Here is a 17,546-nt window from a genome sequence, read left to right as displayed (position 1 = left end):
TTTCCTTGGTCCTTCTGATCTCATTTTGTATTGAGCCGTAGTGGATTTCCAAGACTATTTTGGCTCTTAAGGCATATTCCCAGTCTTTGAGCAGTTGTTTGACTGGGTTTGTTTGAGTGGTAGAAGAGGTTGTGGCTATCAAGTCCACTTGAGTTTCTGCTTCAATCCCGATGGTCTTGGGATTTTTGACTTGCCGCTTGTACTTATTTATCTACTTCTTCATCATGTGCACCTTCTTTCTTAGTTTCCTTACCTCCATTTTCAACCGCAACATCCTCTTAAACTACAATTGATATTTCTGCTTCACTAGAAGTCTTCACTGTTCACACAACTCAATCCATTCCTGCTTAATCAGTACTTCCTTTGTTTTGGTAGATGGAGGTAAATCTTGCGAAACCTCTTCTCCTATGCCCACTATCAGGTATTCCTCCACTATCTGCCACCCTTCAATTACTTCGCACTTCACAGTCTTCTCACTAGGCTGTGTTGTTGGCTCATTCACCAAGATCGCTTCACATGGTCCCTCCTCTTCTCCAATAATGATTTCTTCTTCATCTGCACTTACCTCTACCGGTGATGCCGTGGCGAGATGCTCTCCTGCTACTGTGCTTGTTTCCTAGTTCTTCAGCCTCAGGAATCTCTTTCTCTTATCTCCTTTCTAGCTTTGAGGTTCCTGCCACCTGTGTAGCATTCACTGCATATGGTTGTGGCCTTTGTGACAGATTCAGAGCCACAGGAACAACAAACTCTTCTTCTTCTTTCTGTTGTGGGGAATGAGTTACCCTCGCTCCTCTTGGAATAAAGAAGGAAAACTGGAACGAATCCTCAACATTCGGCCCCAAAGTTGATGCTGGTTCTTGTGGGTCAGTGTCAACTTCACACCCTAATTCTCCCACTACTTCCTCCACGGGTCCCCTAGTTTCCTCAACTCTGGGCCCTTCTTGTCTCTGTTCTCTCTCTTCCATGGGTTCTATGGTCAGAGTGGTCACGACCTCCTCTTCAATCGTATTCTCCTCCTCCATCAGCTCCAAGGTGGCAGGAGATCCTTGTGGAGTGCTCTCGGTCACCATATCGACCGTTTCGTCCATGCTGGCCTGTTGTGGGTCTGCTTCCATGGTTGCCATGTTATCAACTTGCTCTGCTAGTTCCATGGGAGAGACTAGTTCTTGTGGGACAACCTCGGTCGTGGTACCAGTGGGCCTTTCTATATCACTCCCCACATCTGCCATTGACTCCATAGTTTCGGCTTGCTCTTGGGGACCCGCCTCATCTTCAAGTTCTTCTATTTCTATCTCCATTTCTTCTAGGTCCTCCTGGTCCATATAGTCCCCATATTTTACATCCTCCTCCATAGTTTCAAGTTTTCCTTCCCTAGTAGCCACAATAGCTACTATTTGTTCCTTTGTGAAATCCCTAAATAGATCCCATGGAATCGGGATTTTTCCAATAACATTCATTATCAACAACTAAACTAGCCCATGGTGAGTGATGACCACCAATACCTGCCATGCCCCCTGAGCCGAATGTGCCATTACGTGAAGGCTCCTTAGTATAAAATAAGGCACATTCATTGAAAAAGATTCCACCTGTGGGGCTTCCTTAGGTCGGGCAGTGATGGTTTTCGAGAAAGACCACCCTTCCAGAATTTCCCGAAGCTTTTATACAAGAGGGCGAGAGTATTGCACAGAAGGGTCGAGGGTATGATAGGAACTCGCTGTCACATCCATGCGGAGGAGTAGCAGAGTTCGTCATCAAATATATGACATGAGAAGGAAGATACACCAGAATAGGGCATTGTCACTCTATGTTTGACCCCATATTTTTGCATCAACTTTTCTATCATATGAGATGTGAATTGTGATACACCATCTTATACAATTTCCATTGGAGTCCTGTACCAGGCAAAGATTTCGTCAAAAAGAAAATCTCCCACTACTTGCTCTATTGCTCTCGTGACTGCTCTAGCTTCCACCCACTTAGTTACATAGTCAATATAGACCAATATGTAAACTTTTTGATGGTAAGGTGGGTTAAAGGGCCCAACAAAATCAATGGCCCATTTCTCAAATGGTTCAAGGACTATTTGGAGCTGAAGAAGCATTTCATCTGCTTTCCGAGGTTGTCCCATCCATTGACAGCTATCACACGTTAGAACATAATCCCGAGCATCATGAAAGATGGAGGTCCAATCATATCCCATTTGTAGCACTTTATGACTTGTTCTTTTCTTTGCAAAATTTCCTCCATAAGGTCCATCGTGTGCAGCTCTTAATATCTCAAAAATATCATCTCCTACCACACAACACCGAAACTGCAAAAACTGAAAAAAGATGCTCATCTGGAAAGTTATCTTCAATTGGTCTATCCTCACCATCATGCTCTATCCTAGATAAAAGTTTTGCAACCACATTGTCCTTCCCTAGTTTATCTACTACAGTAATATCAAATTCCTGTAGCAGCAACAACCATCTTGTAATACGACCAGGGGTAATAGGTTTGTTCATTAAATACTTGATGGCTGCATGATCAGTGTTCACAAAAGTAGCATACTAGGTAATGTAGTGTGGGAACTTATTGATGGCATAAACAACAACAAGGAATTCTTTCTCAGTCACTGTGTAGCTTAATTCAGCGGGGGCTAAATTTTTACTTACATAGTAGACTGTGTAAGGTACCTTACCCTCTTGTTGTCCCAATACTACACCAATTGTTGTTTGAGAGGCATCCATATGAATGTGAAAAGATAAAGCTCAGTCTAGTCCTCTGAGGATTGGAGCACTGCAGACTAATTCTTTAATTTTTGTAAATTCTACATCACAGTCACTTGACAACACAAATTCTGAATCTTTTGTTAGTAATAGAAATAGTGGTTGTGCTACCTTTGCAAAATTTTCTATGAAACGTCTATAATAACCAGCACAACCAATGAAACTGCGTACCTGTGTGGGCGTCTTAGGTGTTGGGAAGTGAATAATTACCTTTATCTTTGTTGGGTCCATCCTCATCCCCTCAATTGAGAACGAATTTCCCAGAATGATTCCCTCTTCCATCATCATGTGGCATTTGACTGTACTTAGAGAGACACATGCTTCTATACACCTTGTGAGAACTTTTTCCAAATTTTTCAACGCCTCCAAAAATGAGTCCCCATATGGAGTAAAATCGTCCATATAAATTTCAACACTGTCATCTATCAAATCAGAGAAGATTCTTAGAATTTCCCTCTGGAATGTCATAGGAACATTACACAGGCCAAAAGGAAGGACCTGGTATGCAAACGTTCCCCAAGGGCATGTGAAGGTGGTCTTGTCCTGGTCCTTAGGAGCAATCTGGATCTGGTTATATCCACTAAACCCATCTTGGCAAGTGAAAAAATTCTTGCCAGCCAATGTGCCTAAAACTTGATCAATAAATGGCAAGGGAAAATGCTCCTTTTGCGTCGCCTTATTTAAATCCTAATAATCTATGCAGATTCCCCATTTTCCATTCTTCTTAGGGACCATTACTAACTGTGAGACCCATTGGCTATCTGAGATAGGGTATATAAAAGCTACGTCCAATAGCTTGTAAAGCTCTTCTTTCACAACATTTTTCAATGCAAGGTTCATTCTCCTCTCAGGCTGCCTTATAGGACGACAATATTCCTTTATATATATGTGATGGGTGCATAAGTTAGTAGGGATCCCATTCATATCTACATAATCCCAGGTGAAGGCCTCCTTATGTTTCCACAAAATTTCTACAATTTACTTCCTCTCAGATTCTGGCAAGTCTGGATTAATATTCAAAGCTTTCCCAAGTTCCAATTCCACTTGAACACTTTCATGGGGTGTATCAGAAGGTGACTCCTTTAATCCTTCTATTGCTTCCATAGTTTCCTAAGTCTCGCAGCTTAGGATAGATTCTAGGATCTGCTGGTTTGGTTCTAAAACAGAACAAGGATCGTCCATAAAGGAAGTGATTACATCATCTTCTAATTCCATTTTCAACTGAAGGGCCTGTCCAATAGTGAGGACTGGTCTCACTTCTTCATCTTTCATTTGAGGCTCTACCACAGATACAAATTTCTTGCCGCCTACTAGTTTTATGGATAGTTTTGGTTCTTCCAGTGGATATAGCACTAACTTATTAGTGTTATGTCCATTAGAAATAACCATATTTCCCGAGATACACCCAATGTAAACATCTGCAGTGGCCAACCATGGTCTACCCAAAATCAAGGGATGACCACCCACTGAAGACTATGTATGTAATACTAAGAAATCTATGGGGTAATGCCACGAACCCACTGAAATTATCACATCTTTCATCTTCCCTATAGGTTTGACTGTAGATCGATCTGCTAGTTCCAATACTGTATGTGTATGCTTCAAATTGTGAATACCTAGCACATGCATTGTCTCAGTGGTGATGATGTTAATGGCAGCACCCAGGTCTACGAACACATTTAGAATCTCTACCCCATTAATCTGTATTATCAAAATCGGGTTCCTCGGATCTCCATATTTCACTGGCATTGATTTTCCCATCATAAAGTCCGATAATTCTCCCATAACATGTATAGTGAGGGGATATTTAGTTTTCTTAGCAGGTTTCTTTGAACAATATTCGCTAAGAGTCTTTTCATAGATTAGCGCATCCTTCATAGCTTGTAACAAGGGAATTTTAACAAATAAGTTCTGCAATTCTCCTAATAAATCAAACTCATGTAGAGGACTTGGTTTACTCATAATTAGTCTCTCTGCATAAGGTGGTTCAGATTGCTATTGTTTAACGGAAGGCACCTGGTTTCTATCATTTTTTTTTTGGCTCTTTACTAATCATTTTTTCCTCCTTACCTTCACTATCAGGTTGTTCAATGATGACTGGAGGAGGTTGGACATTAACTGTCCAACCTGATCGCAGATTCATTTCATACAACTCTGCAGTGGAGATACTATATGAAGGTAGGTTAAGAACATCAGCTTGATGAGCTCCCTTATTGTTAGGATTAGGGTTAGGTTGCATTGGAAGCTGAGGACAGGTAGGCTGGTTACCAGGAGGCACATTGGAGGGTAATTGGAGCTGCTACTGCAGTATCTGCTGAGGCATCTGCTGAGGAAATTGATAAGGAGGGGATCCTTGCCAAGTTGGATCCCATGAAGATCTCGTACTAGCTTGAGGGTTCCATTGCTGCCAAGGTGGATATTGGTATTTCGACCACATGGGGGGATAAGGCATGGTCTGAGGATTCATATTGTAATTATTGAAATACTGAAATGGATTCGAGTACATAACTTGATTTCCCATTGGTGGTCGAGGCTGCTATGGCTTCCTAGATCCCAAGAGGTACAGTTTCTCCATGTCCTCCCTCGTTCGTTGAAATACTACTTTCAGGCCTGGCAAGGAGGTGTATGAGCTTGTTGCATGACCGAGCTCACAAATCGCACATTCCCTTTATGGGTGCTTCTTCCAGCACTTCGGACAAAATATTTCCATGGTCCTATCATGTTCTAGCTGATTTTGTATTACTTGCAGAGTGTCCATTTGTGTTGATAGGGTGTTGAGGATATCTGTCCTTAAATTTTCTAGGAGGTTTCCGATTTTTTCTTTTGTAACACCCCCACTAGATCATTTCATTGATCGGATCCCAATCTTATTCCTTGCGAGCCCCCACGAACACTAAATACATAAATTGCAGATATTTTCAAACATCTCCTTGGAGATGTTTCCCTTTCCCACAATGTTCAATAGCTCCATCGAGTCCTGTCGAAAAGCTCGAAGGAGGATAATATTTAAAACTTCCTTATCTAGGTTAGAATGTCTGACCTTTGTAAGGTGTAATTGAACCTCTCCACAAAGTCCTCTAGACTTTCATCTTGTTTTTGTGTGAACTTGAAGACTTCCTCCTTGATGTTCTGGGATTTACAGTAATCCTGGTATTTCTCCAGAAAAGCTGTTTGCATATCATCCCATGTGGAAATGGATTTTCCTCCCAGGCCCATGAACCATTGAAAAGTTGTCCATTTTAGTGTAGATGGGAAAATATTTAACTTCTGGGCATTTGTTGTGTAGTCATACCCCTAACACACTATGTGAAACTTAAATAGAAATGTGTCAAGATGTTTAAACACGAGACCACGAAAGTTTAGTAAGGTTTCCAATGGAATAGGCTTTGTAGGTGCACCAGCACCCAGATCTCTAATCGAAAAATTAATGGTGGAGGTTATGGGAGCCATAAATATCTTCCAATACTCACTGGGGATTTCAACATGCTCTGTGGTGGATGGCTGAGGATTCTTTACTACTGGAACTCGAGTTGCTTTAATAACACTTCCCTGGTCTCTTGGTGATGCAAGTTTTTACACATTTCCTTCTCCAGAGGCCTAATGGCTTGACCGCTCGTCTACAACTTCCTTTCCCTTACTGGAGTAGTCTGACCCTGTCAATGTCCTACTTGCAATTTCTTCCTCTGCTATCATCAGTGGAAGATTCTTCGAATCAGGTCTACTACTAGATAACTACTAGAAGAACCTATTGTGTATAATCATGAGAGAATGCCATAGCCATCACTAGATACTCTACTGACTATCCCTCAGACTTCACTCCCCTTGCCCCTAGTCTCGCAACTGCATAAGAGGATGCTTCTGGCTCAGCCTTTGCTATGATCTGTTGGATATATGTTTTTCTCCCCAGATCTGGTCCTCCCCTCTTTGGGGCTCCCCGTCTGCCCCTCTTATTTGATTCTTTGTTCATACAAAAGTTGATATGATGGAGGGTCTTAGTATGAACCTATAATGCTTCAATCTTGGAGTAAGGTGTCAGGGGACCATTCCTTCCCCAAGATGAAAGAACTCACAACAAGAAAGGTAGCTAACAAAACAAATATCTAGGGTTTCAGGCCCAGAGTAGGGCATCAGAGGACTCCTCCCTCCCTGGAACAAGAACCAGAAATAGACACATGCTATGGGAGCCCTAATACTTCTAGATCTGAAGCAAGGCATCAAAAGACTCCTCCCTCCCTAGGGTAAAAGCTAGGGTTTTTCCCAAAAAAGAAACACACAAGGGTTAAAAAGAAACAAATCTTGCTCAGGGCCTGGAGCAGGGCGTCAAAAGACTCCTCCCTCCCCAAGACAAGAGAATGGCCCAAAATAAAACAAAAAGGAAAAATAAGCAAGCAGAAAGAATATCTACGCTTAGGACCTAAAGAAGAGTCAGAAAACTCGTTCTATCCCTAGGATGAGAGATTAAACCTTTGGTTGGTCTGGATCGTTGTTTGCACCTTGTTAGCCTCCACGCCAACGGCACCAAAACATTGTTGTCTAGTTATGAATGATTTGTTCACCCTATTCCAACATTAACTTATGAATCCAAGTGTGTATCCTTTCAAGGCAACATGCAAGGTATATGTAGGGGAAAACACATAATCCGTTCCGACCAAGGGTTCATGGGTTAAGATTCAAAACATGGTTGTAAGATTAAACTAATTAAGAAACTTCAGGAATATTCATAAATAGGAAAGAAATATAACAAGAATCTTAACTACTGAATAACACACACACAAAGACACAACACCTGATCAGAAGAGCGGGCCAAGCTCTTTGATCAGGGCTATGTCAGTCACGAAAAAGATTGGAGTAGCAAAGTAGATGGTATTAACAGAGCTCCCTGAAACATGGTGACCGCTTCTTCAAAATGTACATCAGTTGGAATGACACCATAACCAGATGTCTAAGATGGAAAATAGGTCCAAGAATAGTTCCAGGGGCATCGTGACTCCAGCTGTGCAGCCTCCTAATGGTTGGCCATTACTAGATCTATTGTGAAGTGCTGAAACGAGGGTTCATGTTCTCCAAGCTGCGATCAAACAGGTGTTTTAGTACCGTGAATAGATAGGACTCTGTGAAATTACTTGATTAATTAAAATATTCTGACTAGACAAGTCAGGGGTGTTTACCTTGTAGATTTAACATAATAGCATAGGTAAATGAGTACAAAAAGGTCAAAACGGATAGTAGAAATGCATGGAAAGGTGACCCGATTTGGTACCCAACACGATGTTCCAAGGAAACACGAGGGAGCACTAGGTCAACATAATGCATGGAAATGAATGAATAATATTTTATGACTAAAAGTGTCAGTGAGTCCCAGGTGTGCTAAGGTGGGAGAGACAAGATATTCTAGGTAGTTCCAAGGCATGCTAAAGGCAAGGGAAACATGCTAATATGTGCTAGGTGCTAGGGTGTGTCAATGTATACTAGGGATTTTTAGGGAGTTCCACGAAAACAAAAGGTAGTACTATTTTAAAATGTTTGGAAATGAATGAATAAGAGTGTGTTAGTGTGAGTGAGTTATAGGCATATGAAGGAGAGAGTGACTCATTAACTTATGGTGAAGCCCAAACCAGTGAGATAGATATCGATATTGGTATACCAAGCACGAGGTGCTTGTTTGAGATCATACAATGCTCACTTGAGTCTGCACACATGAGACTCTTGATCAAATGTCTCAAAACCTTTCTGTTTATTTATGTACACCACCTCCTTAATAACCCCATTAAGAAATGTTGTTTTTACACCCATCTGGCGGATATTCTACCCCATATGCATAGCTAGAGAAAGAAATAATCTAATAGATGAGTATATGTCTACAAGAGAAAAGGTCTCCTCACAGTCAATTCCCTAAACTTGAGAGTACCCCTTGGCCATAAATCAAGCCTTATAATTCTCTATTCTTTCATCTGTTTCCTGCTTCACCTTGAAGATCCGTCTCAAAGCCACTATTGATTTATATGCTGGTATTGGGACCTTTTCCCAAACACTTTTCTTTGCAATGGATTCGTATTCCTCCACCATTGCATCAACCCATATAGGTTGCTCTATTTCTTCCTCAAAATATGATGGATCAATCTCTATAAGCTCAGTAAAAGGATCCATGTACCCAGTGTACCTTTTAGGTGACCTCCTTTTCTTACGTAAAATTGAAGGATATCCCACACTCTCCACCGCATCCTGCACAAGTCTATCAACTTCCTTAGTTTTTTTTCCACCTTCTCTAGATGGTTTTGCTTCAGTATGTCTCCACTCTCTACTCCTAAATTTGTGGCTACCCTACAACTTCTTGAGGTTCCTCCTTTGGAGCTAAAAGCTCATCTTTTTGTGGGATCTAAAGCTCCCTCTCAAGAGATCACCACATATCTTTCTCCTCATCAAAATTTACATCCCTTCACACAACTATCATTCTGAGTGATGGCAAGTACACATGGTAGTTGTGGGGATTTTCTATGTAACCCGCAAATACCCATAATTCTACGGTCAAATCAAGCTTATTCCTTGGTGCTCTGTATATATGGCAGTAAACAAAGGCTCCAAAAATCTTGAAGTGCGACACATCCCACTCTCTTCCCAGAAAGCCTCCTATGGTGTAATCGAGAAAGCCTCCTATGGTGTAATCATGCCAAGAATCTGATGAGGACTTCAGTTCTACAAACAAAATGTTGTATTGCATGCCTCAACCCACAAATGCAGAGGTAGGCCTTGGTCATGCAACATCACCCTCATTGCTCCCAAAATGCTACGATTCTTTCTCTCAACCACCTCATTTTGGTTTCAGTTGTGAGGTGTTTTCTACTCTTGTTGAATGTCTTCTTTCACACATAAATTTTTAAATTCATTCGGCATATACTCATCTCCATTATTTCTCCCAAGAGCCTTCACCTTCTTGTTGGTTTCTTTCTCAATCAATGCCTTGAATTCTACAAACTTGGAGAGCATATCATCTTTATTCCACATGAAGAGATCCAACACTTATGTGAGAAGTCATCAATAAAAAGGATAAAATATTTTTGTCTGGCAGTGGAGTCTATTGAGAAAGGTCCACAAACATCAGAGTGGATCCTTTCTTGGACTGCACGCACTTTGTTGTCTCGATCATGGAATTTGGTTTCTATGTACTTCCCTAAGGTTCAGCCTTTGCATACATCATGCTACTAAAGTGGTCCTTTAGGTGGGCTAGTGGCTATTTTTTGTATAATATTCAAGGTGCCATGATGCAAATGGCCAAGTCTTATGTGGTAAAGTTCACCTACATCGCGACCTTGCACTTTCTCTTCCTTAGTGCTTAATGTAGCACAATCTTCCACATCTAACTTATACAAATTCTTCACACAAACCCCGATATTATTCACCTATCCCATGGCTATGTGTCTCATGAATTACTTTCCTTTGTTGAATATCACATCATAACCACAGTCTTCCAAAACTCCAACAGGGATTATATTTTTCTTTAAGCCTAGAACAAACATGACATCCTTGAGCCTAAGAGGGGAGCCTGACTCCCTCTAAAAGGTGACTGTACCAATACCAGTCATGTTGTACTTTCCATCATCCCTTAGCTTGATGTGCATCTAGAGTTCTTTCTCCTCTAGGTCACTGAAAAAATCTCTACACCCTGTCATGTTGAAAACTCCACCTGAGTCCAAGTACCATAGGCTCCCCATCACTGTGTTGGACATGCATGCAATAAGGGTAAAGTTAAGGTCGAAGTGTAAAGCAAAGGCTTCACCTGCTACTCCTCCTAAGATCATCTTTCTTTCCTTTTTATGTGGGAACTTCGTGGCATAGTGTCTGTATTCATGACAATGGAAGCATTTACTTTCTGAAAAGTATTTCTTCTTTCCCCTTGGCTGAATTCTAGTTTGGTTTGTGATTTCTTCCCTTTTCCCTTATATCCCTTTCCAACCAATGAAAATTTTATTCATCCTTGCCCGTGGATGAGGTCCCACCTCTGGTATTATTACTTATTTCCTCCTGTACCAAATCATACCATAAGTGTTTCCAATTCAGTAGTTTCTCCCTATCACTCACTTAATCTTGATAGTTATGCCAACTCTTGGGAAGGCCTAGAAGGGTTATGCTTACCAAGTCATCCTTTAAAATAGTGATACAAACTCTTGCATGCTCATCATGAACTTGTGTGAACCTCCTCAAATATTCCAGGATAAAGTCATTCTTCTACATCTTGATATTTCAAAGTTTATCCTTGAGCACCAACTTTTTGTGGTCACTACTATTCTAGAATAGATTTTTCAATGCCTACCACATCGCATAAGGATTTTATTTCCCATGGAGATTGCTAACAATGTGGTCTTGTACTCGCTCCAATATTATTCTCCACACATTGGCTACATATTTCTTCCACGGAGAAAAGTTTTGGGCATCATATTCTGTTGTCTTTGTAACATCTCTCTTGATGTATTCTAGCAATCCATTGTCATTGACTACCTCCTCCATGTGATCCTTCCATTCAATGAAAATAAAGTTGTGTTGCAAGGTACACTCTAGCCTCAGCTCGTTGAAGGTAATATTCTTAGCTCTTAAGAGATCTTGCTATACTGAATTGCAAATTCAAACCTCCTAAAAAATAATTTTGAAATTCCTGCTCTAATCTGAATCCTGCAATGATACAATGTAGAAATTATGGTGTACATTTGCAACTGCTCATGAAGTTTTTTAAAATCACAAGATAGAAACCTACTTTACTGCTCTGTGGAAGTTAATTCACAATTTAGAACAAAAAATTCAGCAATACAATAAGAAATAAACACATTAACACAATATTTTTCCTGGGGAAAGAAATTCGCTAAATATTCTAATGACTTCTTGCTTCAATTTGATGAATATAGACGTATTACAATTGCTTTATTCAATTGTGCACAAATTGTAAGTGAATAACCTATCTCTCTACTCACTAAGAAGCTCAAACCCAAGCTTCATCGACTCTTGCCTCTTCTTGAGCCCTATTTCCTCGGGTAATCCCTTGAGAAATTAGGCCCTTATTATTTAGGAATTTTTCCAAAATGGATTGCCCAATTCTTTAGGTTGATCATATGACTGCATGCAACACTTGTACGATCAAGACTAGTCTACAACTAATTTTACACTTCCTTAGAATCTCCAAAATAGTTGGGGAACTCAAATTATTTGCATGCACTAGATATTTTTGGTTGATTGATTAGATAACTAGATGATCACTGCATTTGACTAAAATCCCACTGTACAACTGGCCTTCCACTAGCTCCTCCAACTATTGGCTTATATGGGCCTGACCCAGGTTTGGAAGAATTATTTAGCCAAGCAAATCCCGCAGCTACCGGCCCTTCCGGCAATAGCTCGTGAAGCGCGGACTGAGATCTCACCCGAGGTAGTAGGGGAGGGTGTTAGAACTAGGTTTTCAAACCTTTGGGATGTCTAGATGTGGTCTAAGAGGTTCATGCACCATCCTCCAGCTTCACGATGCGCTTGATCCGCGCAGATTCCAATAATCTTAGCTAGATCTAATTTATTCAATTAAGTATTATACCCCAGATTTACTTAGAGAGGTCTTTAAGAAAAAAATTATTACTTTCATTTAGTTCTCATATTAAGATTAAACACAATTCATAAGTACTCAATAAGCATATGCATGCAGATCAACACAGTTTCATAAACCATAAAGAACAGAGTTGCGATACTTCAGAATTAACTCAGAATTTAGAAGAAAATTATCTTTATTTCCACTTCTCACCCCTACATCCAGATCCACCCTACGCACTCAGCTGCAGGTGTCCACGCACACAGCTGCGAACTTTTTCAGGCCTCTGCACACATAGCTGCAGAACCTCTATCCTCTACCCAATTCCCCTACTCGGACTTATAACCGCTCTGAGAATGCTCTTCTCAGACACCCATTACATTTCAGATCTCAAAATCATACCCAAAACTTAACTGCTCTACCCATAGAGCCTCACTCTATTTATACCTTTCCATGGACTGTGATCCATAGGCGGGCCGACTCAAATTACATTTATTTATATTATTTTTGGGTGGACTACCCTTTTGACTTAGATTTATTACACATCGTACTCCACATACTTCGGAGTTTTTACAATAGTTTAATCCTAATTTCTAGGCTTTCTGTCCCAAAACAGTTACGCAGAACCTCCTCTACGCAACAGTCCCCCAACACAATTAGCATGACTCATCCCGAGTCACTGGTTGGTGTGGCATGACGTGCTGTTGTGGCTTCGTGGTTCACCTCCATCTGAGTGACGTTCGTCGTCCTACTGTTTCGTCGTTGACTCCTACAATGATTTATCCGGCTCCTGCTTCAATGTTTTTACTACTTCTTCCAACCGATGATGCTCATTCTACTCTACTCGGTTAACACAGAACACCTCTTGATACAATTTTAGCTCGAGCAGGGAAGCCTCAGACGGGACCTCCCTTTACCTCTGCAACCACTTCCAACCTTCGTATCTTCTCGTCGCACTGTTTGCTGCAGCTTGTGTTGTAATTTTGCAAGACCGTTGTTGTTGTTCATGATATTCCACTATTTATAGTTTTTCAGAGCCACCTTATTAACTTCGTTCTGACCTATGGTCTCCGTTTTCCCATATTTTCACTAAATTGTTGTAGTTTGTCGACCTGCCCATGGATGAGGCGACGACATCTGGACCACTTCTGCTTTATGTCTTCCCTTTTTTGGTACATCCACTACTGTTGAGTTTTTAGGCTGCGGGATGCCCGCATCTGTGAACACCATGAGCATGAGAGAGTCTGGCTGCCCTCTTGGCCATATTACCACCTGCGGGCTTACTTCTTGTGCAGAGATAATAAACAGCGCCATGTCAAGACTCAGCATACGCTTTGTGGAAGTGTAAGTCACCTGGTAGTTGTTCCTTACTGTTTTATAAGTGAGTCAAATTTCAGATTCCTGGATTACTGCCTGTTCCAGAGTCCCCATGTAAATTTTGTAGCAGCTCATGCCATATCTAGTTCGTACTCCTTCCCTTAATTTCTCCCTGCCCGCTCCCTTTTACCATAATGCAAACATCATGTCATGAATAGTGACTTGAACGGTCACCTTGGCTCAGAGCAACACAACAACATAATTCTAATCGTATGGCTGCGATCTTGATGATGGGCCTGATCGATGCATATCCTGGCACTCACGCCTCTTTATCCAGACTGCTTTATCATCCTGCATTCTCTTTCAACTGGTTGGAGTGGTGAGACTGTCCCCCGAACGGTTAGTCAAGCGCCTAGCCAGCTCGTATAGAGCTTCAGGCGACTGCCATTTACTTGGCCTAGAAAGTGGTCCCCATTGGGTTTAGCAAGCTGAATGCACCCCCATTGGTAACTTCTTTGATGACATAAGGTCCCAATCAATGCATTCGGAGTTTGCCAGGGAACTTCTCGAATTTACTATCATATAAAAATACTATATCATTCTCCTCAAAGGTGCGCACCTTGATATGGTGATCATGCCATGATTTTTCTTGTTGTTTCTGCACTTGCTGACGGAATCCAGCCAAAAATTCGTTCCTCCTCCATTTCTTTGAGTTGCGCGAGCCTTTCCTCCAAAGCCCCGTGGTCTGCTATACCTATGATTGTCACGATCCGCAGACTAGGCACAATATATTCCATAGGCATGATGACCTCCTTGCCATAGACTAACCAAAAAGGTATCTGGACTGTAAATTTCTTGCATGTGGTTTGATATGCCCATAGCACAGCAGTGATGTGCAAGTCCCTGTCATTTCGTTGCACATTAGAGACCTTGGTCAATGCAGTCTCCAAGATTTTTTTGAATGCCTCCACGTTCACATTTGCTTGTGGGTGGTATGGAATACTCTGTTGATGATATATTTGGAATTCCTCAGTGAGTGCGTTGATGGTTTCATTCAGAAAATGCATTCCCCAATTGCTCATGAGAATTTTGGGATAGCCAAACCTTGTTAGTACATTCTCGAACCAAAACTTTGCAGCTCTTGCAACCATGCAATCCTTAACCGGTTGTGCCTCAGCCCATCGGGTTAAATAATCGGTTGCGGTGATGATATAATGCGTGCTCGTTTTTCCTCATAGCTCAATAGGTCCTACAAAGTCGATTTCCCACTTTTTGAAGGGTTGTAGAGTCATCTGCTGCTGGAGCGGAATTTCATCTCTCTGCGACGGTTTCCCTATCCATTGGTAGACATCGCAGGCTCGGCAGCGATCTTTCGAATCTTGATGCAGAGTGGGCCACCACAATCCTATGCGAAGCATCTTTTGGGCTGTGGCACGACCTGCATAGTGTTTGCTAGCAACCCCAACATGGGCTTCAGCCAGGATTTGTCCTCGCTCGAACTCCGGGACATACCGACACAAAATCTCATCATTGCCCATTTTGTGGAGGTGTCCACCAATCAAGGTGAAGTGTGCTATGAATATCACCAATTCCTTCTTCTGTTGAACAGAGTATCCTTGCGGCGTAGTCCTTGTAGTTAGGAAATGGATTATATCTTCAAAATGACCATCCGCTACGTGCACCACATATAGCTGAGCGTCTGGAAGTACATCTTCTAGATTTGTGGGTTCTTCGCCGATGTCTATTTGGGACAAGTGATCTGCGCTTGCATTTAAATGTCCTGGCTTGACAATGACCTCAAAGTCATACTCCTAGAATAACAAAAGCCATCGACCGATACGCCCCTCGAACACAGGCTTATTCACGAGGTATTTTAACATCGAGTGATCGGTATACATCTTAATGTGACCTCCCAATAGATAATGGAAAATTTTTTGAAGCACGTATACCATCGCTAATCCCTGGTGCTTAGTACTGGAATAGTTCTTCTCATCTTTTGATAGCCAGCGACTTGCTAACATAATCGGGTGGTCATTTCCCTCCACTCCTAATTGTGTAAGTACTACCCCTAAGGCGATACATGATGTGTCGACATGCACAAGAAATTCGACGTCCCATTTTGCAAAGACCAATATAGCGACCGACGCCATCTTTTCCTTAAGTGTCTCTACATTTTCGTTACATTCCTCATTCCAGCAATAAGTAGCATCCCAGGTACTTGAAGATTAAGTATTATGGTAATATTCGCCAGATCCACCATCAGGCCCTGCTTACAGACCACGTGGCCCAGTAGGCTTCTGAATGGAACCGGGAAAGTACACTTCTTCAGGTTGAGCGCAATATGATGATGGCGGAAATTTTTTGTTACATTCCTCGTTCCAGCAATAAGTAGCATCCTAGGCACTTGAAGATTAAGTATGATGGTAATATTCGCCAGATCCACCATCAAGCCTTGCTTACAGACCACGTGGCCCAGTAGGCTTCTGAATGGAACCGGGAAAGTACACTTCTTCAGGTTGAGCATAATATGATGATGGCGGAAAGTATCCAGCATCAACCATAAGCTTGCTATGTGCTTCTTAACCAGTCCAAACATGGTCGAGTCATCTAGGTAGACTTCAAAGAACTTGTGTATAAATTATTTTAATGTCGCGATTACTATTCATGAAAAAATGGTCGGCACGTTCTTAAGTCCAAAAGGCATTATTGTGTATTGAAAACAACCCCATTCAGTAGCAAATGTTGTCTTACTCCTATTCTCTGAAACAATCTTGATCTGGTGGTATCCTGAGAACCCATCCATGAAAAAGTAGGCTTCCTATCCCCCCACGTTTTCTAGTACCTCATCTGTAAATGGTGTTGGAAACGAGTCATTGATGCAGGCATCATTGAGCTCCCTGAGATCGACGCAGATGCGAATCTCGCCATTCTGTTTCTTCTCTTGCACAACCATTAGACTTACCCAATCAAACTCCTCGACTGGTTCAATGATTCCTGCTACTAGCATTTTGTCCAACTATTCGCAAACCTTTACTTTATATTTTGGATTTAATCGCTAGAGTCGCTGCTTCACCGGTTTTGCATTTGGCTTCAATGTGATCTCCATCACTCCTAGTTCTCCTAGGATTCCCTTTAGCTCCGTGATCTTTGTTGGGAACAAGTCTTGGTATTCCCGAAGCAACTCAACGACCTTCTCTACCGTAGCGTCGTCCCAATAGTCCCCAAGTGTTGCACACTTCAGCTCTTCTTCAGTTCCAATGTTAACTTGTTTCGTTTTCAATGGTGTCATGATATTTGGATCTTCTATTTCGGGTCCATGCACCTCTCGGGTGCCCTTTGATTCCGAAACATTGACATTTTGCAGATCGTCCTCGTCATCTTCTACTGGACATTATAGCATTCGAGGGCCTTACCCAGCTGCTACGACTAGTCAAGCTTCATAGTTTCCTCTAGCTCTAATGGTGTCTTGAATATAGTGGCCCTTACCAGTTGTAACGCTTCGTCCATGGGATCCATCCATTGGTCTTCGAACATAAATGTCAAAAAAAACCCTGCATGCAAGATATCCCTCCTACCTATGTCGTGCTAGAGCTTCGTTTTGGTGTACCAGTTTCTGGGAATGACGTCCAAGGTGTGATACAATAAGTGCACCCATTTTGGCTGTGCTTCCTCTCTGTATGCTTTGATCCACCTAGTTAGGTGCATGTGTGGATCATCCCGTCCATCGTATTTCTCTGCTATGCGTAGTTCGGGCTTCCTAAATTTGATTTTCATCATATGCCCAAAAGCACGCCAATCTTCGAACGTTCCTTCATGTGTGCCCCACCATCGCGCGCAACACCCATTTCATCATGTCAAACCGTTGGTGCTCAGGTACTGCTATTTCAAATTTGGTCAGA

At 41.7% G+C, this 17,546-nt stretch overlaps 1 protein-coding gene across 1 annotated transcript; it reads right to left on the bottom strand.

Moving 5' to 3' along the window:
• Positions 1-14,879: 14,879 nt before the first annotated feature.
• On the bottom strand, positions 14,880-15,797 carry LOC149156035 (uncharacterized). Its single transcript, XM_089444612.1, has 2 exons — positions 15,597-15,797; positions 14,880-15,458 (listed from the first exon to the last, which is right to left on the bottom strand). Exons 1-2 carry the CDS (start codon positions 15,795-15,797, stop codon positions 14,880-14,882), a joined length of 780 nt encoding a protein of 259 aa, XP_089300738.1.
• Positions 15,798-17,546: the final 1,749 nt, after the last annotated feature.

Source organism: Pinus tabuliformis, chromosome 9, assembly GCF_031772625.1.
Source record: "Pinus tabuliformis cultivar Carrire ecotype Pingquan chromosome 9, CPIR1, whole genome shotgun sequence".
NCBI classification, from domain to species: Eukaryota; Viridiplantae; Streptophyta; class Pinopsida; order Pinales; family Pinaceae; genus Pinus; species Pinus tabuliformis.
This window is presented reverse-complemented; position numbering and strand designations above follow the sequence as displayed.